Raw genomic sequence first — 22,947 nt, 5'->3', positions numbered from 1 at the left:
ACTGAGGCAGTTATTCAAACTAAAGGCATTATTATTAGAGCTATTAAGACAAATGATATCCCATTTCTCTGAGAGAGAATTGTACCTTTAGCTGGTGGAGGCTCCTCTATTTTAGCAGGAATTTTCGGTTTGGGTACAATTTTCTTCTCAGGCACTTGAAAAGATTATAAAATACATTTGTGGAAATGTCCGGATTTCTTTTTAATAAAAATTTAAGGAATCTTTTTATTAAACATGGTATTTATCAACATTTGCAGTGCAGACAATAAGTTAACTACAAGAGGACATTAAGAATGGGACCAGCCAAGCACACATGGGGCTAGAATTAATCTAGGAGTTGGTCTACCTTCAGCTGGTTCAGGTTCCACTTTCTCAGAAATAAAGTGCACCTCTTCTTCTACAGCATATTCCTCAGGCTCTTCCATCACTTTAAAGATACCAATTTTAAAGAAGATAAGTTGTAGTGTTTTTTTCATGTTCAATTTTAGCTATACTTTATTATGTCAAAGAGTAAGTAAAATAGTAAAAGTTTAACACTTGCCAAATCCCTGATTGTTCTCATTTAAAGTAACCAAAGAAGAAGATTTTAATCAAAGCATATGCCTTAATAAAGAGCATAGGAAATGTTTCCATACTTTAATTTTTAAGTGTATCATAAAGATAACAATGCTTGTATTCACAAGAAGAGGACAAGCACAAGACATAAAAACAATCCTAGTGGCTAAATTAACAAGAACACAGGAATTTGAAGACAAGTTTCAAAAATAACTCAACACCAGACTTGAAGGCTTTAGGGCAGAAACATATACTTAAAGATCATAAATAGGTTCATAAGAAAGAAAAGACCTGTATTACATCTGAAACACCTACAGAGGACTTGGAAACAAGACTTTTTCCCCCCAGCTTTGCGGGAGCAGGTATGGCGGATGAGGCAAGAGTCTTCCTATGATTTTTGAGTCTATGTGTATGTTAATTATAGAATAGAAAGATCTAGTTAAATACTAGGAGTAAGCTTAACAGGCTACCCATCTTTTCCCTAAATCTTTTGGGCTTAATGAAAACATAAGAACAGCATATCATGTCTCTCCTTTTAATTAGAGTCTATAGTACTAAAAGAAATTTATAACGTATAAAAAACTGAAATTATATTCATGCAATGGGGAGTTTCCTTGTGTACATGTTATGGTTTCCGAAACATTTCTAAAAGGGACAGGGCCCACTTTGAATCCATCAGAATCCTGACTTATGCCCAGCGTCTTGGCCTTTCCCAGGAAGCACAACAGAACTGGTGGGCTGCCTCTAGGGAGTCAAGTCTTGCTCTCTTCTAAGCCATTCCATTAAGACTGCACATCTGGATTTCACATGGACTTTTCTTCCAAGTGGAGAAGAGAAGGGGCCCCTTTTATTATCCAGAGATACACTCAAAGGATCTGATGGTACAGTTCTATTCATCTTTTCATTGGGAAGACAGTTAATTTATCAAGAAACTTCCTGATTAATCCTTAAAGCAGAGCTACATTAAAAGTTTCTTAGTAAAGTTCTTTCAGATATATAGCCTTAGACAGAATGCTGAACTTTAGCAGTAAACCTAGGGGTGTCTTAATTCACTAAAAGGGTATCCCAACATTGAAATAAAGCTCATTGTTTAATCCTTAAACTACAGAGAACTAGCATTATAGGTATGTGAACATCTGAATAACAAGTTGATCTAAACGATTGTTTTCTCCATACATGGAATACTGGAAAGCCCCATGTATTCAGGGCTTCACTCTCAAACCTGGCCTTGATTTCTGGAATGTAATAAGGTAATACAATTTCTTATTCATTTAAAATCTGTGAATCAGGACACATTAGTGAGTTGTGCTATCAACACTGCTTTATGTTACCCATGGTTTAGACATTAGACTAACAAGGTGAAGACTATGCCAGCCCACCACACTGAAGCCAAGTCCCATCTACTGACAGGATAAATGGAGATGGAGATACTTGCACCATCAGTTACCTATAAATATGAAGCCTTGTTTCCTACATAGCCAAGTAAGAGGGAATGGACAAGAAATACATTGAATGTTTATTCTAATTAATGCTCCTGAGTCTTGTGTTTTGATCAAAAGATACATCAAATAAGACCAGCAGATGTTCACTGCATTTGCATCACTTTCATTAATCTGATAAATAATCTGTGAAGGAAAACAGTTTATCAGGACTCCGGGTCACCACTAGCTTATTTGCATTGTTTACCTTCATATTCTGTAACCTCCACTTCCTCCTCCTCCTCCTCTCTTTCCTCTTCTCTATAAACCGAAATGGATACTCTTTCCTCTTCTTCTGAATAACTCCATTTCTCCTCTGCGGATATTTTCAAAGATAAGATTTAATTTAAATTCAGCCTGAATAGCCCATTGAAGTACTGATGATAGCCATGTGTTCGCTACAGATGGATAATATTCTTCTGTCTGCTTAGGGGGTGGCTTCACAGTGCTTACTCATTACAAGAAAGAGAGAGCTGATTTCAGATGAGGGGACAGTGCAGCCCAAGACTGAAGAATATTCAGATTATGCCCACGTGTGCCCACTTTCACAATCACCACATGTTTGCCCCACTCATTCTCTTAGAATGAATCAGGACCAAGACAGACACAAAATGTTCAGTCTCAGAGGCTACACCAGACAGACACTGATGAGGACAATTTCTAAAGTAACTGATGTGGTAAGAAGAGGAGACTTGGAGGAAACACATGCAAACTCATCTCTCCCCTCACTTCCTATTGTATACCTTTGTGCTGCATGAGCTCCACTCTTTGAGGAACTGCAACGGATACTTTTTCTTCAGCAACAAATCTCTTTTCTTCTACGACAGGTTTCTTAGGAACTTCAGCTTTAAGAAAGCATTAAAGTGGAAGCTTAAAAATCAAGAATCTTAACAAGTTTCTCTCCCTAGAGTTTGGGGAAGATGCGCACAGTACACCACTTTCACTAGCAAGTTACAGAACACATCACGAGTATATACACACAAAAATTCTAGCCAAAGAGAGACAAAGAGTCAGTACAAGAAGACACCAGATAGGAAAAAGAATGCAGCAGCTAAAAGATTTTTGTCAGAGGCTTGAGACACATCCTACCTCGGGGAGGAGGGGCTTTCTTAGCAACAGGAACTGGCACAGGAACCTTCTCCTCGGGGACAGGTTTCTTAGGCAGAGCTGGTACTTTAAAAACATTGTGCACTTTTAGGACTTCAAAGTTATGTCATCGAAGCCCAACACAAAACACAGATACACACTCATGGTGCACATATATCACAAAACTAACAAAATCATCGTTTCCCTTGGAACATAATATCATAAAGATGGTTCTTGCAAAGATGGAGAAACAATACCTTTTGGTGGTGGCACTTCTTCCTCTTTGTGAGGAACAGGTCTTTTTTCTTCAGGAACTTTCTTCTTTGGTATTTCTGGCACTTAAAGGATAGTATTTGATTAAAAAATTCTCAGAAAGGCAAAGTAAATGAGCAACATAGAACGTTCAGGCCCATTAAAGAAGACATGCAATTAAAGAAGCTTGAAGGGTAGTCAGGTTATTTCATGGAGATGGGATGAGGTACCTGCTGGTGGTGGAGATTCCTCCCTTTCAGTGACAATGGTTATTTTTTCTTCTGTGACAATCTTCTTCTCTACTTCAGGAACTTGAAAAGACATTGATTTTTAGAGTTGATTTTATGTTTTCCAAAGTAGCTAACGGACAGTTATTTTGTAAGAAAGTAGGGAGGTGGACAGACACTTTTGTTGAATTCTTACACCATAAAACACTCATTTTGAATTAAACCAAATTAACAGATAATTAAACACAAAAATGTTTTATACTCAAGACATAAAAATGGGGCTTCCTCACTAAGCAAGTCATCGTACCTTTAGCTGGTGGAGCTTCCTTTTTCTTTGCAACAGGAACAGGAAACTTTTCTTCAGGGACAGGTTTCTTGGGCACCTCTGGGACTTAAAGTTTTTAAAATAGAATGTTAGTTCAGCCATATATGACTTTTATGAATGGATACAGGCACATACATAAATCTTTATGTAGTTTATTAATGTTGTTATAGATTTTCTATGCATTGACAAAATAATGCACAAAATTATAGTTTTCTAAAGGTCACGTGGTAAATGTCCCAAGTCATGTTATAGAGGCATTTGGGTGATTAAAAATGAGTTATATACACAGAAGGATGTGTATAGAATTCATTCTTTCTTCATATATTGGTATGCTTTTGATAAAAACATATTAATCAGTAATTACATAAACAATATAAAGTGTGGATATAGTATATAGCAAATCCCTCTCTGCTTTGTATTGAGAAATGGAATCCATTAACGACAATGGGTATAATTTACCTGAGACTATCTTAGACTAAGATGTTGTTAGAATGGTTACATGTATACGTTATTATTTGTTTCTATTTCTCTTCTGATTTTTTTTGGGGGGGTGCGTCTATAGTGCCTATCAAACTCAGGAAACGCTCTTGTGCTAGGGTAGCCCTTTCAATATGACATCTGTGTGTCAGTGACTTTGGGGAGTTCTGTGTGCAACATTTTGTGGGTATGTAAATATGCGCTTTTCTCTAAGAGGCTCCATAGTTTTCAACAGGGTCTATGACCAAAAGAAGGTTTATAATGGGTTTAATTTATCTATTCTAAGTGTCGATGATGTTGAATTTTTAAGTGACGGATGTAGTTTGACAGCATGCATTATCAGTAGTAATTGTTTCCATTTTAAATAAGATATTGGCAGTTTGGGTGAACATCTGCACCTCTGCACTTGCATTTGATGTGATTATACAGATACACATTGATACATGCATATCTTATGTTATGTATACATGGAATGTTTATATATATACATGTTACGAAGTGTATTTATTTTCATGTATAAGTGAGATATGCCTCTGTGTCTCCTTCAGGAGTGACCAAGAAGCTTTGGTATTAGTATTGGTTTTAGTAATATAAGCTTTTCATTATGATCATATTTTATTTTCATATAATCATTATATTTTAATGATTAGGTAATCAGAAGTCATTCTTAAAAATCATTTAATTAAAAAAAAGACCCTAAAGAAACAAAAACACTAATTTGAAAAGGTACATGTACCCCAATGTTTATAGCAGTATTATTTACAATTGCCAAGATATGGAAGCAACCTAAGTGTCCATCAACAGATGAATAAAGAAGATGTGGTATATATTTACAATGGAATATTAATCAGCTATAAAAAAGAATGAAATGTTGCCATTTGCAAAAGCATGGATGGATTTGGAGGGTATTATGCTAAATGAAATAAGTCAGAGAAAGACAAATACTGTATGATATCACTTACATGTAGAATCTAAAAAATACAACAAACTAGTGAACATAACAAAAAAAGAAGCAGACTCACATATATAGAAAACAAGTTAGTGGTTACCAGTGGGGAGAGGGAAGGAGGGATGGGCAGTACAGGGGTACCAGATTAAGAGGTACAAACTATTATGTATAAAATAAGCTACAAGGTTTATTGTACAACACAGGGAATACACATGATATTCTACAATAACTATAAATGGAGTATAACCTTTAAAAATTGTGATCACTATACTGTACACCTGTAAGTTATATAATATTGTACGTCAACTATACTTCAATTTAACAAAAGGAATTAAAAAAAAAACACTTGGTAGTATACAAAAACAGATGATTGAACTTGGTGTACCCCCCCCCAAAAAAAAAAAAAAAAAAAACAATGGATGAGATACATAGAATACATAAACAAAAAAAAAACCAAAAACAAAAACAAAACACCCAGAATTCTGAAACAGCCAAGAGTTTGAGAAAGAGGGAAGCAGATTTGATTCAGGAAGAAAATGGAAACATTGAGAAATATGGCAAAAGAGAACACTACTTAAAATGTGTGAGCCTGCTTCCTCGGAAGCTGCATGATACTGGATGGCTCTGTAACTGACCAGATCTGTGCAGTTTGTTGCATCACTGCCTCTACAGAGTAGTGTCTTTTATCACTAACCCCCTCCCCACCAAACCAACCAAATCCAAAAAATCGAAGCAAGAATTAGCACATTTGAATCCAAACATCCCTATATGAAAGGTCCCTTGACTCACTAATTAGATAATTGCAACATTTATGGCAAATGTTGATGTTCAATTAATGTCTTCAAGACACATGGTGAAAGTAAATGTCAGAAGTTGATACGTTGCCAACTACTTAAGGGTAGACATTATTGACTTTTCAGAAGAGTGGCAGTTCCCAGCAGCACTGTACATCTTTACCTCCTCAACATTCAGTTCTGCCAAACACCCTCCTGTTAGTCTTTGTATCTCGTCATAACTCATGAAAGTGTTTTTTTAGTAAGGGAAAGTCACATGGTTGAGGGGTGAAAGAGTTTTTCCTAGAAACGTGCCCTGTAGAAAATGAGTTTCACAAATATTTCTTCTTTCTCTAAGAGAGAGAAGATATTAACAATTTAAGACAGCCGTTTGATATAGTTACTTTTTAAAAGTAACCTCTTTTAATGTTCAGTATCATAAATAATACATGGCAGAGTGTAGCCCCCGAAGCTGACAAAAAATGAGAAACACAGGGGCATGTACAAGGCACAAAATAGACAGCAGAGTAAGTACAAAGACTGTATGAAACAAAGCTCTGGCACTGGGGCAAAGGGGCACGCTGTGATCAGCTCTGGTGTACCTTTTGGGGGAGCAGCAGGTTCCTTCTTGGGCACAGGAACTGGCTTTTTCTCCTCTGGCACAGGCTTCTTGGGAACTTCAGGAACTTTAAAGACACCATTGTTGAAACAATGTTGAGAACTCTGGTCTCCTTCTGAGACACTTACGATTACATTAAAGCATAAATCCTCAGTAAGCGTGTAAGAATTTAGAAAGTAATTTAATATGCTCTGCTTGTGATGAAAATACATGCTAAATACATCAATACCATACAGACATTACATATATTACACGAAGCCAACAAAGACCCAATTAGCATGGTCTGGAGTCTAAAAGTGTTATTGACGTTTGTGTAACATATTACCACAAGTTAATGAAGTCAACATACACAGAATTAAAATATATTACAAATGGTTTACAGATGCTATCTCATTAACACACAGACCCAATAGGAAAAGGTACAAGAAGACAGACACCAAGAAATTAAAAAAAAAAAAATATTATTCTACCTTTAGCTGGTGGGGGCTCCACCTTTTTAGGGATGGGAACAGGGACCACTTCTTCTGGGACTGGTTTCTTGGGTGGCTCAGGGACTTTAAAAAAAAAAGGGGGTCATTTTTGAGAAATTGTGCATTTTGACAAAGTCATATGTTGTTGCAAGACTTAAAGAGTAGACATTCTGGTTTTATGCCAATTGAATGCAAGAAAATTACGTGTTACAGTCAAGGATTAAGGGCAGTGGACGAGTAGCTAAGTAGAAAATGTGCCTGCTATTTATTTTTAACTGCAGGAACTTCCACTTTCCTAGGAACAGGTAGGAACACCCCTTCCTCAGAGGTGCCAGTGCCTGCTCCTCAGACACTGGTTTTAGAAACTTTACTTTTATAAAGCCGCTGCATTAGAACAATTGCATTCACGATGATATCATTGTCATGGAGTTGGGAAGGGACATGAAGTAGCACGTAATTATCCAGTATTTCCCCAAGACAGAGGCAATCAACATAACCTCAGAAACATAGATACCAGTAAGATAGGAAGTAATGAATTTTGAGCATTTATTACCATAGTTTTAAATATAATTTATTTAATTTAATATAATTTAACTTTTAATCATGGAGGTGTTAAATGCTGGGAAGCAAAACTCCTGCAAGTTTCCCCATCAGCTCCGGCAAGCGGGTATGAGCTGGCTCCAGGACATGGTATTTCCTTTTCTAAATAGCTGGTCACTAGATTGTAAGCCCCATGGAACAGGGAGCAGAGCTTCCAGGAACTGTCATTCCTCTCTCCAGTACCCGCCTCATGGTCTTCTCATCTCCCTATGATGTCCTTTGCACATAGTGGCTATAGATCTGCAGGCTGTGACTAAATCTATTATTTAATATTAACACATTCAGATATTTACTTTGGAACTTTTAAGAGATTTTAAACTTAGAATAAATCACTAATACCTTTAGGTGGAGGCTCAATCTTTTTGGAAACAGCAACATGAATTTTCTCTTCCGTAACTGTTTTCTTTTGTACCTCAGGGACTTTAAAAAATGTACATTTTAGTTCCTGGGATGCCATACTGTGGGTGGCATTGCAACTTATAAAGAATATTGAAATACAAATTAAAACAGACAAATGTAAAATGAAAAGATGACAAAGATTCACGAAGAGACAGAGGTATCTACATAATCACAAATTAGATAAGAAGAGGGATAAAATCCACCTGAAGCCCTTCCGTTTGAGCCCCCATATTCAAATTTGCCTTATACCTGTGACTGACACCTCCTCCTCCTCTGTGTGAGAAGCAAAGAACATCTTTTCTTCTGAAATAACCATCTTCTTTGTATGTACAGCAGGTACTTTAAAGAGAGTATTTCACATTAGTATTTCTTTTTCCAGGACAAGACATCAGATCAAATACATGGCTTGTACGCTATATTTAAATTTTTAGACACAGAATGAGTGGGTTAATATGATAGCCTGAGAACAAATTTGGTATTGACAAGAAAACAAATCATGTTTTGATCTATAGGGACAAACAATCCATGCAGCCTTTATCAAACATTATTAAATGGGAATCAAATAGACACAACTTCTTCACACGTGATGTGGTGCTTTCCCAGATCCATTAGGGTTTATTCATATAAGTGAGAGGATGGGGAATATTATATGGAATGGAACGCATTGCACAGTAAAGTTAGAAGACTACTGATTAAACACAAATCCATCCTTAACTTAAAAAAAAACTATGTAATTTTAAAGCGATACTAAAAACAAAGATAATATTATTTACTTAAATTATATAAATGTGCAACATAAAATGTATATCATATCATATATATAATACGTCTTCATTTTGGTGATTTCAGATTTGTGAGTTGTTCAGTAATATATGTATATGTATCCATATACATAAATAAAAATGTTTAAAACGTGTAGCTGAAAGATAAAGATGTATACCTTTCACTTCAATAACTTCTTCCTGCACTGGAGTCCGAGAAGGTTTTTGTGGAACAATCTTCTTTGAAACTTCGGGTACTTAAAAAATATGTACAAATATATTTGTATGGTGAAGGATACTGCTTTGCACAAAATTTAAAAATATCTTAGTTTAGATGACTATATAAATAACTCACATGTGACTAGATATCAGTAAACAATGACTTGTGTACATGGTACTAGAAATGTTTTAAATGATAATACCTTTGGTGACTTGCACTTTTTCTTCTTCCATTCTTCGAGAAGTCTTTTCAATTTTTTCAACTACGGGCTTCTTTACAACTGCAAGCATTTTAAAAAAATTGCGGTACTTTTAGAATTTCTATTAAAATAGTCTCTCTCCTTTTCTCTCGTGTTTTAAAGAGAGAGACAAGTTTGTTGCACTGAGCTTTAAGTACAAGCATCCGTACTTCAAGTATTTTGGTTATTTTTATCGTACATATTTTATTTATATATTTTATTTTATTTTGTTGTTTACCACAATCTTTTTATCATCTTTTTTTATGTTTGCATTAAATGAAGTAAGTAGATATTCTTAGAAAAAAATCACTGATACAATGAAGCTTCGAGAAGAAGTTGTGCCTATTGGATTGAACTGGTGATTCATACATCTTTGCCCAGCAAGCCATGATAATGATGCAGATGATGTGATCTATTTAAATAATTACAATTACACACCTTTAGGAGGTAGTACTTCTTTCTTTTCAGGTACTTTTGCTGGAATTTTCCTCTCACGTGGTTCTTTAATAAAAACACAGTAAAAAGAAGGGGTGCTTAAACAGGTAAGTTCTAATAGATCGTATCAATTGGCAAATGATTTAAGAATCATATACAACGGTGTAAATTAGTGTATTTGGGATCTTTATTGCTAACAGGAGTACTCATGCTAGATTCAGAAGCAGGATTAAACAGAGATGTATCAAGGCAGTGAAACTAAAACTTGAACCTCTGCATTAGAAAAGAGCACTTGAAATTGTGTCTTAGTAACAGGACTAAATGATTCCACTTATAATATCAAAGCATGAAAGTAACTGAAGAAAATGAGGCTTTTAAAGATTCTAAAGATTTCTAACTTTAAAAAATGGAAATGGTCACTTCATCTATTTCATATCCACTGCAAAAATGAGGAAAAGAGGGGAAAAAGTCGCCCAATTAATACATACCTTCATAAGCCTCCTTTTGAATTTGGATGACTTCTCTTTCTTGGTAAGCCTCCTCCCACTCTTCCTCCCCTTCCTCATAACCTTCTTCCCTTTCGTAGTATTCTTGCCCTTCTTCAAAATCTTCTTCCCATTCCTCGTGAACTTCCCTCTTAGCTTCTACCTGGGTCTCTTCATACTCTTCCTCTGGTTCCTCATAATAAGGTTCTTCGTATGGCTCCGTGTATGGTTCCACCTCTAGTTCATCGTAAGGTTCTTCCAAAGGCTCTATGTAAACCTTCTTCTCCTCGTAGACTGCTTGCTTTTTCTCATACACAGCTTCTTTTTCTTTCTGAACCTCTTTCTTTCTGGTTATGGTCGTTATTTTGACTTCTTCAGCCTTGGAGGATACATCAATAATTTCAGGAGCTAAAATAAATAAATAAATAAATACATTTTAAAAGATAATATTGGCATGTTAATTATATCCATACAACTACTTCACTAAATGAAAGTCAGTGGAGTCAAGCAATCTCAGTATCTCAGATCTCCGCATCACATCCATCGTTTATATCTTCTCTGTGTTGGTTCTGTTTAAATTTTTGTCGAGTATGGAACATGGTCAGGAGGGTCAAGGGACACTCTACTCTTAATCTGAGGATTTTTCTGGTGTGAACAAAATGGCATTCAGTAAATATCATCAAATGAACACATTGTCCATTGTTTCACGGGAGCTCCAGTTTGTGAAACCCTTAGCTCTTTTTCCCCATGGAATAGCTGAATATTTGATCATTTTATGGCATTGATTTTTTAATATTTCTGCAGTTACTTAAATTTCCAACTATTCTTTGAAAAACAGAACTAATTTTAAAGCTATGTTTTTGACTATCAAATATAACTCTCTAGTCAGTTTAATAAAGATAATATTTAAAATCACGTAACCAAATCAATTAGTTGCTTTCATATGACAACTTTAAAAAATACTAAGGCTAACATTATTCATATGATCCTTAACACCTGTGTTAGCTACAGCTGGAACCATAAGGGATGATCCCCTCCCTTCCTAGCCCTCATGACTTCTTTCCCTGTGTAAAGAGGTGGCACTGAGGCTGCATAAACACATGCCTGGGTTTTCTTTCCTGGAATTTGACTAATAGGAAGTAGCCATCATTTCTCCTGCTAATTTTACTGTAGCAGAGGAGACTCTACGACTTTATAATAAGTTGAAAGCCTGATACGTGAAAATAAGAATGTGATGCTGAGATGCAAATCTCAGAAATAAATAGAATAAAATATTTCATTTACCTTCTGCTGGAATTAAGGCAGTAGGAGGTAGGGGCTTCTTGGCAACCTCTGGGAATTTGAAAATATAAAGTACATGTTTATTTTTAGATTATGCATTTTTTAATACTTACTAATACTGTACACCCTTGTTAGTCATCTGTGTGATCTGTGACTACTACTCATATATCAAATGCTTTTATAAGATCCAAATTAAGCTTACCAGAAATGCTTTGCAATGCCATGTTAATGAAAATGCAGGAAGGCTGAAATTTTGTTCTAGTTTAGGTTGATTTAAAACAATTTAAATTAACATGAAACATAAAGAGAATATTCGGTATGTCCGATGCTAAAAAATAATGTTTTAATTGTTTAATTTTTTCAGTGATTAACAATAAAGTTTGGGAAATATCCATGCTTTTTGAGATTCTCCTTATTCTATAATGTCTCAAAATGACCACTCAGAAAAAAGTCTCAGTGAATGGTGCCCTGTGCTCCTGGGTTCTCCTTTGTTCAGGAGGTTGCTGCACGTTAATCTTAGCCAGGTGGAGAAAACTATCTGCTTAAACTTAGTTATCCAATCTTCTTCCTAAAAATTTTCCAGGATATAATAAAATTTAAAGTGATTAAATTGATCCCCCTGCAAAAAGTTTTTGTTTTTTTTTTTTCCTGCAAATATTGACATTTAGCTCAAGTGAACCAGGAAGCGTGCTGAGTTGGACTGAAGCAGCCACTTCAAATTAGTACCAGCCCTTGACCTTCTGTTGGTGTGCCTTGATCAAGACCAGCTGTTGGACCATAGGGCAGTGCCTTCTTTAAATCACTATCCAGAGATAAGGAGAACTCTATGGTGTTGCCAGCGGGCCTCATGGGCAGACACAGGCACAGGAGGACAGGAGAGGAAAAAAAGGGGAAAAGAAAGAATGCTGAGAAAGAGGAAGTGAGGATTGAGTTAAAGAAGAGGGTGAGAGTGAGTAAAGGAAGAGGTACTATTCTGTGAATTCACACTCAACTTTCCTCTATCCTCCACTATTTGGGATTCAAATTTTTAACCAAGAGAAAAGCAGTAAGACTGAATTTTGATTAATTATAATACCTTTAGGTGGTGGTGCCTCTTCTTTGGGCTTTGCGACTTTTTTAGCATCTTTCTTCACAGCTTTTTTGGTCACTAAAAAATGAGATGTCAGATGTAAATGCTACTAAAATATTTTCAGGAAACTGGGAGGTTTGTTGAAATATTTTATTTTTTTCATATGTTTTGATGGTAACAAGAGATTCTGTATGTTATTGCAAGATACCCGTTTCAGAAAGATCTTGGACTAGAAAGCAGAACAATTTTTTTTTAGAAGGAGATAGAATATGAAGAGTGATCTTATATCTTCACTGATTTTATGCCTGCTTAAAGTTTTAAGACATCTAGCGTAAACTCAAGTGATATCATACTAGAAGAGGTACACCTTTTCATTGTCATTTCACTTAGGTAAGAACACTTTATATTTTTCAGGAAAAAGAATAACAACGGAATTAGTAAAATTAAAGTCCCACCTATGCTATGTTGTGGAAGTTTTCTTTTGTCATTGCTGACATACCTTGATCCTGGCCCCTGATCATAACCTGACTACTGCTTCTAGCGTTCATGAATAAATAACACTTTTGAATTTTTAAAATATGGCTTAATTTCTCGAGTTTCCCAGTGGGAACTCAAACTTAGTCATGTTGACACTAACACTCAAATCATAAATCATTCATTAAGATAAATTATTATTCCTTACAACAAATATAAGAGGAAATCTATTTTATGATTTTTGATTCTTGTTCATTTTTGCTATCAGAAGTAGATGAAATATAGTTAACTATGTTCATATAAATTATAAAAATGCTTTTCTTTCTTATTGAGATTACAGTAGTCATAAAACTGGAAGTTTGTTTTGTTTTGTTTTTGCTTTTGTTTTTTTTTAAACTGAATTTCCCCTGAGGCTGGCTGAAAAGTAGCTCAAGCTTTTGACATCAATTGTAGTGGATATTAGGTTACTAGCATGTCAAACCCTGGAAACTACTACAGTAATGGTGGCTTGGCTTTAGAAAAATGTGACTTTGACATGCAGAATTTTTTCCTGATGATGCTAAGAGAATTCTAACAGCAATTCTGAACTCTCCTGAATTCTAGAAAGTCCCAGGCAGTCTGTTGACTGATTAGTTGACCAGTTTGGGGGCACAAATAGCATAATTTATCTAGTGAAATATTTGAGAAGGACAATTTCCTGTCACAGTCAAGAGTTTATTGGAGAGCTCTTTCCTTAGCTTAAAAAAAAAAAAAAAAAAATCAATGTATTCTAAATCATTTTTTATAACAAAATAGTGAATTTTAGAGTAAACAGTGTAATTGAGAAAAAAACATAAACTATAATTTTAAACCTGATTATACACTAATATTTTTTATTTCTATAAGCATCACTAGAATTTGATTGTATTATTTTATTGTGCTATATGTAGTAGTTAGGAAAACATGTGAAATCAGTTTTCCATTAATGTTTAAGTGGTTCCTTTAGAATAAAATACTTTAATATTAAGCATTTTTTTTTTTTCTGATGACTTTCATACTTTTAGGCACGTCTTACAGACTTAATACTTAGAGTGTATAATTCACATTTTGAAAGGCAATTCAACCTACTGACCACTAGAGGGTCAACATGTTGCATTAAACAACATTTTCCAGGTCTGTAATAGTTAAATTCTATATTTTGACATTTAGGTAGGTAACATATAATACCTTCAACACGTTTTGCTGGTGGTTTCTTTTCTTCAGGTAATGGTAGCAACAGAGGGATGGGAGGTACAGCCGTAGGAGGAATTTCTGAAGAAAATAAATGCCATCATAAGCAACATGGTTTGCTTTTTTATTTTGTGGAAACACAATGAAAAGTCTCATGCATTTCTTTCAGTACTTCAAAGGTGTTATAGTTGCAATTTAAGAATCAGAACAAATAAAGATAGCATCTATTTATAATTGTAACTACTCTTTTGCTTTGGTTTTTAATTACACAGTGAAGAAGAAGATGTGGAAGGATTTGTTCTTGCCCTATACTGAGGTTTGGCTTTGGTAAATTCCTAGTGGTAGGATACTGCCGCTGCAAGCCCAGGGGTTGTAGTGCTGGGTCTTACCTTCTGGTGGTACTGCTCTGATGGGCATGGTTGGGATTGGAACTCTGGAGTCAGGAATATCTGAAAAGGAACATTTAATAATGATAAGCACTGAGAGACTGAAAACAGATATTTATTAGACAACTAAGATGTGTTTGATTGTCAGGCATTTCCAACAGCACAAACTAACATACAGACCCAAAGATGTTAAGATTCTTTTGTAGTCAGCCACATGTGCAAATTTATTTCCCGTAAAAATTTGCTTTGTTTTATGGCCACATCGTTTGGCTTGATACTAGATATCAGCTAAATGTGACCTCATTACCTCTAATTTCCCATACTCACAAAGGCTAACATTAGTATCATTTTCCTGAAAATAATTTTACTGAATAATAATTTACCAAAAAAAAGAAATAATATTTTTAGACATGTTAGTTTGGCTTCTCTCATTTACAAAATTACGCTGAAAGTATTGCAAGCAAGGATTGATTTTAACTTACCGGGAGGCTTCATCTCAAGTTTGATTTCTGCAAAAGACAAAAAAAAGATATTTTTTAAAAAGTTAGAATTGTCTTGGCAGCCTACTTTGCTGCCAGGATTGCAGTGTGATTTGAATGGGGTGTTTTCTGACCTTTGGTTGTTAAGTACAGCTCTGCTGTGCTTCTTGCTTCACCTCTAGGCTCCAGTCGGGCAATTACCGAATAGACACCTAAGGAAAAAAAGCATGAAACGTTTGCTTTCTGATATGTTTGTAGATAACGCTTCTTTATTTAAATATAGTATTTATTTATATTTCTTTCCTAAAAAAGTAATCTAGATAGAATTATAGAGTATAAGCGTGAACTAGAGTAGAAATAAATAAAACAGGCAAAGTTTAAATTATATATGCACAGGGACATTGTCAATTAAGTTACCTTCATCCTCTGGGGTCACGTTGTGGATGGTCATGTAATGGCAGCGACCATCATTCCTGAAGTTGTATTTCTGGCTCTCGGTCAGTTCTGTTGGTCCTTTGTACCACGTTACAATGGCGTCATCGAAGGACACTTCGCACTCAAAGGTGGCAGACTGATGCTCGCTCACCACAATATTCTGTATGCGCCTCGTAAACTGAATTGGTTCAGCTGTTTAAGTACAAAAAGAGTTCAAATTTAGGTTGTATGGGGAGAAATTTCTTTCACTGTGCTTTCCCCTCAGATGTTTAACGTCTCTATCTTTCCATCTGATTGGAAGATAGCAGAAAAAGCCTGAAAACATAAAACAAGAAGAAAGTGCACTTCTTTGCATCAGTAACAAAAAATTATCCCAGTAATTAAGGTAGGATTCCTGCAGGATCAACTGGGGAAAGTTTAAAGAAATCCTGAAAGTCCTTACAATATTTATATGAGGGCAACAGTCAAGGGTGCTTATAACCCAAAAGCAAAATTTAAACTTAAAAAATGTTAATGAAATGGGGGCTTCAAAATAAAGGGAACATAAACTTGATTTTACTGTATACTTTTATTCCCCTTTGAAATTCTTTCTTTCCTCTGTAAAATAATCCTGCTATTCAGGATCTAGAATTATTTATTATTTGGCCTGTATAACTTTCCCTGTGAAATAATTTCAAACTCAGTAGGAAATCTGCACTTCTAAAATTCAGAGGATTCATTTTGAAGAGTTCTGAAACCTGCTTTGCAAGCACCCGTGGAACAGCAGGATGTGTAGCAAGAGACTAGGCTGGCGTGGAGGGCCTTCTATAAAATTTTATCTGAAAGTCTGGAATTCAGTGTATAACAGTACCATGAACAGCTAAGATATCATATGTACTCTGCTGAGCTTTTTTTTTGAAGGAGCATATAAAAATAGGCAAGTATTTAAAAAAATAAGTGGTTTCAACTGTGTCCTTTAAATGGAACGCTATTTAAAATTTCTGAACTTTAAAATACAACCAGCCCTTGATATCCACTGTAAAGCAAGTCAGAGATGTTGAAATGCTTATGGAAATAAGAAGTCACCTAGTTGTGATTTCGACAGCTATAAATGGCAAGGCCTGGACGTAGAGCCCATCATTAGAGCCAAATGTTGCTGAATACAGTCTAAAGGTGTAGGTCTTTAGGAAATAAATATTGTTGCTCCTAAGTCCTGGGATTCTACCTCATTTCAGAGATTCAGAAGGCTAGAATATGATCTTCATATGAAATAAATATTTTCGAAAAATAGCTGCTAATCACACATCACATATGTTGTTAATTTTATCTACAAAGTTTCATACAGAGTCAAATTGATTCCTATAAACAAAATGTCAACTCCTAGCCAAGAACTTTAAGAGAAATAGCCACGAAATCTGGTCCTTTCTAAGATTTATTTCTAGGATTCAAAATCATAGATGTGAGAATTATGGCATTCAGTAGAATTGTAAAAAATTACTGAATTTAGCAGAATTATGAAATTTAACAGAAATACTTATTAGAAAGTCATAGTTTAGATTGAAATCTACTTCTGCTCAAAAAGAACTATGCAACAGATCTGGCACTTATGTGAATACTTCCCTTTTGATTTTGTATGCATTGTGACATGTGAGTGAAGGCTGTGAGTATGAGTATTGGGAGATGAGATCACACAAGCACTTTAAGATACATGGGATGGCAGGGTTGCAGGGGTCTTGCATATTTGCCACTGAGTGATGCCATGGTAACTCCAGCCACAGTCTTTCACCCACCTTCAATTCTGAGCTCTGCTGAAGTTTCAAGGTCTTCGTGTTTGCAGGTGTACTGACCCTGGTCCTCTGCTCGAACGTCTGCAATGGTCAGCTTATGGACTTTGTGCTCCACTTCTGTTTTATATCTACCTTGGGGTTTAAGGATTCTGCCATTTCTGAACCATTCAGATTTTACATTTGGCACAGAAAACTGGCAGGTCATGGTACAAGTCTGGCCTTCTTTCAAAGTAACATCCTGAAGATGCCGTTCCCAGGCAGGCTCTGTGGGTGTGATACAATACACATTTTGTTTGATATCACATGTGATAGTACTCGATAGTAAATTCATCTCACAAGTTTTCTTTTTTTTTAAACAATAAAACTCTTTTTACTTACCAATTACAGTTAGTTTAGCACTAGCGATGTGTGGACCACACACCAATCTATAATTGCCCTGATCTTTAAGTTGACAGTTTTTGACTCTGAGTGTATGTCGATCACCATCAATTCTTATTTCAAATTTATCACTGGGTTCCAGTTTTTCAGTCCCTTTATACCATGAAAGCTTGATTTCTGGATAATTAATCTTAATGTCAATTTCGAACACAGCATCATTATCTTTCAAAACTGTCTGATTTTCAATGTCCTTGATCAGAGTGACAGGCTAGGAGAATAAAGAATTAAAATGTATCAGTCACTCCTTCCCTTGTAATTCCCAATAATAATCTGTTCATTTTGTGATCAGCATAATTCATTTTACCTCTGTCTGTGACAGCCTTTGCTGAATAAATGATACAAGTTCCTCAAACTCCTTTTCTTCCTTCTCTGACTTCTCTATTTCCTCAATTTCCTAAGGAGAAAAAAGTATAAGTATTACAAATGGAATACAATTTGAATTAGAGGATGAAGGATTATATTCAGCTTCCCTTCTTGATGCTGCTTAGGTTAGATTAACTGATTTTATACGACTGGAGGGTTCTGGAAACGCAAAAGGCATATGTTAGCTGTTTCAGGGTTGAATTTTTAAAGATGATACTATATACGAAAGATCATACCAATCTATGTGTCTCTTCTTCTTGACTTTGCTTTAGCAATTCAAATGCTTGAAGAAGACCCCGGAAGTCAGTGATTCCATACATGCGGGCATATTTTTCATATTCTTTTGGATCAACATTTTTGAGAAGTTCCATAATATCAATTTCCTCTTCTTCCCCAGCTCCTTTCTTTAAGGCTGGAGTCCTAAATGAAATTAGAAATAAACATGAATCACCTGTCTTCTACTTATTTTGAGCTGTCTATCATCATTCAAGGATTATAAATGTAATTAAAATTTTTTCACAAAGGAATAGTTCTGTGTCCTTTATTTAAGAACTACTAATTTTACCATGTTAACTGTGAAACAAGCAAACAAACAAAAAATGTGGGTTTGGAGATGGAGTGGATTAAGATCGGACCATAGTCACAAAGTATAGACACTTGATCAAAGAGTTTAAGAAAGGAAAGAATAACAGAAATATTTTTGTAAACTTTACAACGAGAGGCTAATGAAAGAATTATAAGGAAAAATCATAACAGCCATGGAAATCACTAATAAAGAATACATATATGTCATGGGAAAATGTGTGGAAATTAAATGTTGATTAATTAATTGATTAATAATGATGTTGAAACATAATTTGGTAATTATGGAACATATTGGAAACATATTGGTTATTATGGGAAATGTTTAAAATGGTTGATCTAGAAAGCCATTGGGAGCAAGGTCAATTACACATAGAAACAAAAACTTTATGCCTAGACATACATTTCTCTACAGGCCATTTTCTTCGTTCAAAATTCTAATAAAAATTCACTTCATTCTCAAAACATTCTCGTGATTATTCAGAATCATTTGAGTGGATTGCACTCAAACACTGTGTATGTGCTCATCCGTTTCTGTTAAAATGTCTATATGCTTCTGTTCTTTCGCAATCTGAATCCTGGAGGGGCGGTCCATGAATGGAACATTACTGTGAGTGGTGTTTTACTGAACTTACTTTTTCAGCATTGCTCTAAGATCTCCTTCAATTTTCTCTTGTTTCTTCCTTTCATCCACCTGCAGATTAACATTACTTTCAATTTCACCATGTTTATTAAATGCGACACATCGGTATAACCCAGAATCGGTTTTTGTGGTGTCTCTAATCTCCAGCTTTGCTTCATCGCCTTTCTGGTGGATAAAAATTCGACCTCCTTGGTTCAGTTGTCTCCACTTCCCCTTTGTCCACTTAACATTTGGAATTGGATCACCTCCAACTTTTGCAATGAATGTTGCCGTGGTTTCTAAGGAACAATGAAAACAAACCAATAAAAATTTAATTTTCCAAAACCAATTTTTCTGAAATTAAATCAGTAGTGAAATGTACAAGATAGATGAAGATGTACTTTTCATGAAATACTTACTTTCTACAACTCTGATACTCTGAGGTTCTGATACAAAGAAGAGTCTCCCGTCTACTGCTGCTTTCTTAGCTGCTGGGACGGCAGCTGGTTTGTCTAAAAAACATGTTTACATGTTTTGTTATCACAATTACCTTACAATTGTAATAAATACTTTCCTTTGAAAAATAAGCTTTAATTGTTTGGCAGTGTCACAATATCATGTACTCTGTATGAGAGTGGATTACAGAAGATAAAGCAGTTTCACAGACATCTATAACTAGTTGTGGCTATCAAGTGCAGATTGAACTACAAACATAGCAGGAGCATCAAATTTTATATTTCTAGACTTGGCTTTATGATATAGATTTCCTTTAGGGATAAGGCATCAGGCTACTTTATGTCACATTATTACAGGACCATTTTTAGAACTTTACTTAGTTACATCCTTTTAGATATGGTGAAAAGAAGGTCAAGAAACATGATGGTGAACTTGGGGTACTTGCAGAAAATTTGTATGGAAATTATTGCCACTAAATTACCTAATATTTCAACTATAAGAAGGAGGCTATAAGTTGTAAGTGAGCAATAAGTGATATTTCTAAAAATCTAAAATTTAATAAAATTCCATTCTTATTGAAATTGTAATAAGCAAATAAACACAAGCAGTTGGCTTAATCCAAATAATAGTTTTGAGGTGTCTGTACCTTTAATGGTTACTTTTGATTTGGAAGTGTCACTTCCAGCCACATTTGAAGCTTTACACACATAATCTCCTGCATCTGCTTTAGCCACATCCTTGAGTTCCAGCACAGCAGTCCCATTAGCAAAGCTGAAGCTGCATCTGTCTGAGGGCTTTATTTCCCTGCCAGCCTTCAACCACTGGATCCTGATCGGTTCCGATCCCCAGACATGGCAGCTGAGCTGCACAAATTCTCCTTCACTGGCTGTTACTGAAGTAAGATGCTGATCAAACACAGGTGGCTTCTTAGGTTCTAGAATTAAAAAGGTATTTTCATGAGGAACATAAAAGCAAAAAAGTATGAAGTTCCAGAAAAGAAATACTTTCCTGCTAACAGGTAGCACGGGTTGCTCTAGTAGAACTGAATCTTGTGCCTTTTTCTCTGAAAGCAATAGCTACATGTGTTGGATTTTAAAAATTGAAAAAAGCAAAGAACAGATGCCACGTTGCCCATGAATTACCCAAGCATCTGTGTCGTGATTAAGCACTGCAAACATGGCACTGGAAGTTACTACAAACTTGGGTGTCACATAGCATACCACTGATTCTCTCAAACCTGCATGCAGCTGTTTTCACTGAACCCTAAAAAGTAAGAGCCTATGGGAGAAATCTGCTCATAATATGCAATGCTTGCTGCCCTCTCGGAAAGAAAGTCAATATTTGAGTAACCAGGAGCTCATATGTTAATATGTGATTTTTCTCTGATGTTCATCTTTAGCTATTAAGTATAGCTACGGTAGCATTTAAAATCCAACCTTTGCCAAAAGGAATGAGGAGTTGAAGCTCAGTATTCAACTGAACCATGAAGAAGGTATCAGTAACATGATAGGAAGCCCATGTGTTGCTCAGTGTTATGTAATGAATGATTCTGAGACCTACCTATAAGAATAAGGCACGATTGCAAAGATGAAAACTTCTGCTGTCTACTCTTCTTTAAATTTTACGGATCAACAATCTCAGAATTCTATAGAAAGTATTTATCTACTCAATGGCAAAATCATCATGAGTGGAAGTCATGAATAAAAGCCACTCCTAAGCACACATTCTTCATTTTACTAAATGTGTTTAAAATTAAATGCATTTGAAGTCCTATTAAATGAGTGATGAAATGTGAATTATAAGTTAACTGAATGATATTAGGTTATTAGTAATAGTAATCTATTTATGATATTAACCTATTGTCTGTGCACCTTGAAATGGCCAGCTAGATCATCAGAGTTGGTAATTAATTCCCAGCTGTTCAAGGAAGTTAGAATATAAAGTGATTTTGATGAACTGCCTCATAATTATCTGGATGAAGCCATTATGGTAAAAGGATCAGATTGAGAAGATGGCCTTAAAAAATACAGTCTATTTCTTTGCCTCAAGCTATGACTGTGTATTCATAATGATATACAATATCTGTCCACCCACCTTTTTTTTTTCCTTTTTGAGCAAATTTTACCCTTTTGTATGAGATTAATATTCATTTACAGGCTAAAAGCTTTGGGCAGTACATGTCGGACAATAATCCTTTAGAAATATCCTTGTAAAAGAGAACACTGCAAAATGTGCTAGAACTCATAATAAGCAAAGCTAATGCAATATTCAATAATGAATTTTTTTTTTTAAATTTCAAAAAAAATGTACTTCACAAAAATTTATATGTCACTTATGCATGAATTTCAAAGTAGACTTAGACTTTTAACTACCTGAGAGAATTTCAAGATGTGATTTACAAGCTAAGATAGAGTCCATTTATTATATGACAGCTACTTTTCTGGGCCATGTAATTAAATGACAAATAATATATATTTTAAAGTAAATGTGGAATTGTGGCAAGCCAATTAAATAATATGTATTCATATCCGTTATAACTTACTTGGTTGAGATGTCAGAAGAAACACACATGGCTGTCTAATAGGCAGTAAAGAAAAACACATCACGCTGGGGGCTGTGAGGGTGACTTACCTTTGATGACAATCGAAGATGTACACAGAGCAGAGCCTGCATCATTCGACACTTTGCACGTGTACAAACCAGCGTCGCCCATGCCCGCCTTCTTGACTTGCAGCAGAAGTGTGTTGTTCTTGAACATGATTTCACAGTTAGACGTTGGATGGATCTCGACATTATTTTTGTACCAAGCAACAGAAATAGGCTGGGAACCGGCAACACGGCCCTCGAGTTTGAAAGAGTTGCCTTCTGTTTCTTCTACTGTCTCTGAGAGTTTTTTAGTGAAACTGGGTGGGATTAGCCGCTCTGTAAGAAAGTTCAAGGATATATGAAGTGGAATCCAGAAGTAGGTTATTAACAGGAGGCTTTTCAAGAAACAGAAATCATATTTTAAGTTCCAAGTCAATGCTGACCAACTAAAT

At 35.4% G+C, this 22,947-nt stretch overlaps 1 protein-coding gene across 1 annotated transcript in view; it reads right to left on the bottom strand.

Annotated features, from left to right (window-relative positions):
* TTN (titin) overlaps positions 1-22,947 on the bottom strand; it is a 269,124-nt gene that overhangs the window by 150,680 nt on the left and 95,497 nt on the right. Inside the window, exons 97-127 of the mRNA XM_057746297.1 lie at positions 22,541-22,831; positions 20,556-20,843; positions 19,873-19,965; positions 19,467-19,752; positions 18,486-18,669; positions 18,191-18,280; positions 17,827-18,094; positions 17,452-17,712; positions 15,665-15,874; positions 15,382-15,459; positions 15,251-15,277; positions 14,772-14,831; positions 14,380-14,463; positions 12,706-12,777; positions 11,634-11,681; positions 10,353-10,757; positions 9,868-9,930; positions 9,394-9,471; positions 9,151-9,228; positions 8,460-8,549; positions 8,151-8,231; positions 7,212-7,295; positions 6,725-6,808; positions 3,906-3,989; positions 3,602-3,682; positions 3,377-3,457; positions 3,123-3,206; positions 2,777-2,878; positions 2,242-2,349; positions 347-427; positions 86-154 (exon numbers count right to left, since the gene is read on the bottom strand). Of these exons, the coding sequence (XP_057602280.1) occupies positions 86-154; positions 347-427; positions 2,242-2,349; positions 2,777-2,878; positions 3,123-3,206; positions 3,377-3,457; positions 3,602-3,682; positions 3,906-3,989; positions 6,725-6,808; positions 7,212-7,295; positions 8,151-8,231; positions 8,460-8,549; positions 9,151-9,228; positions 9,394-9,471; positions 9,868-9,930; positions 10,353-10,757; positions 11,634-11,681; positions 12,706-12,777; positions 14,380-14,463; positions 14,772-14,831; positions 15,251-15,277; positions 15,382-15,459; positions 15,665-15,874; positions 17,452-17,712; positions 17,827-18,094; positions 18,191-18,280; positions 18,486-18,669; positions 19,467-19,752; positions 19,873-19,965; positions 20,556-20,843; positions 22,541-22,831 (3,993 nt within the window). The remainder of the gene's footprint in view (positions 1-85; positions 155-346; positions 428-2,241; positions 2,350-2,776; positions 2,879-3,122; positions 3,207-3,376; positions 3,458-3,601; positions 3,683-3,905; positions 3,990-6,724; positions 6,809-7,211; positions 7,296-8,150; positions 8,232-8,459; positions 8,550-9,150; positions 9,229-9,393; positions 9,472-9,867; positions 9,931-10,352; positions 10,758-11,633; positions 11,682-12,705; positions 12,778-14,379; positions 14,464-14,771; positions 14,832-15,250; positions 15,278-15,381; positions 15,460-15,664; positions 15,875-17,451; positions 17,713-17,826; positions 18,095-18,190; positions 18,281-18,485; positions 18,670-19,466; positions 19,753-19,872; positions 19,966-20,555; positions 20,844-22,540; positions 22,832-22,947) is intronic.

Source organism: Hippopotamus amphibius, chromosome 8 (genome assembly GCF_030028045.1).
Source record: "Hippopotamus amphibius kiboko isolate mHipAmp2 chromosome 8, mHipAmp2.hap2, whole genome shotgun sequence".
Lineage (NCBI taxonomy): Eukaryota > Metazoa > Chordata > Mammalia > Artiodactyla > Hippopotamidae > Hippopotamus > Hippopotamus amphibius.
The sequence above is the reverse complement of the archived record's forward strand: the minus strand, read 5'-3'. Positions and strand labels throughout refer to the sequence as shown.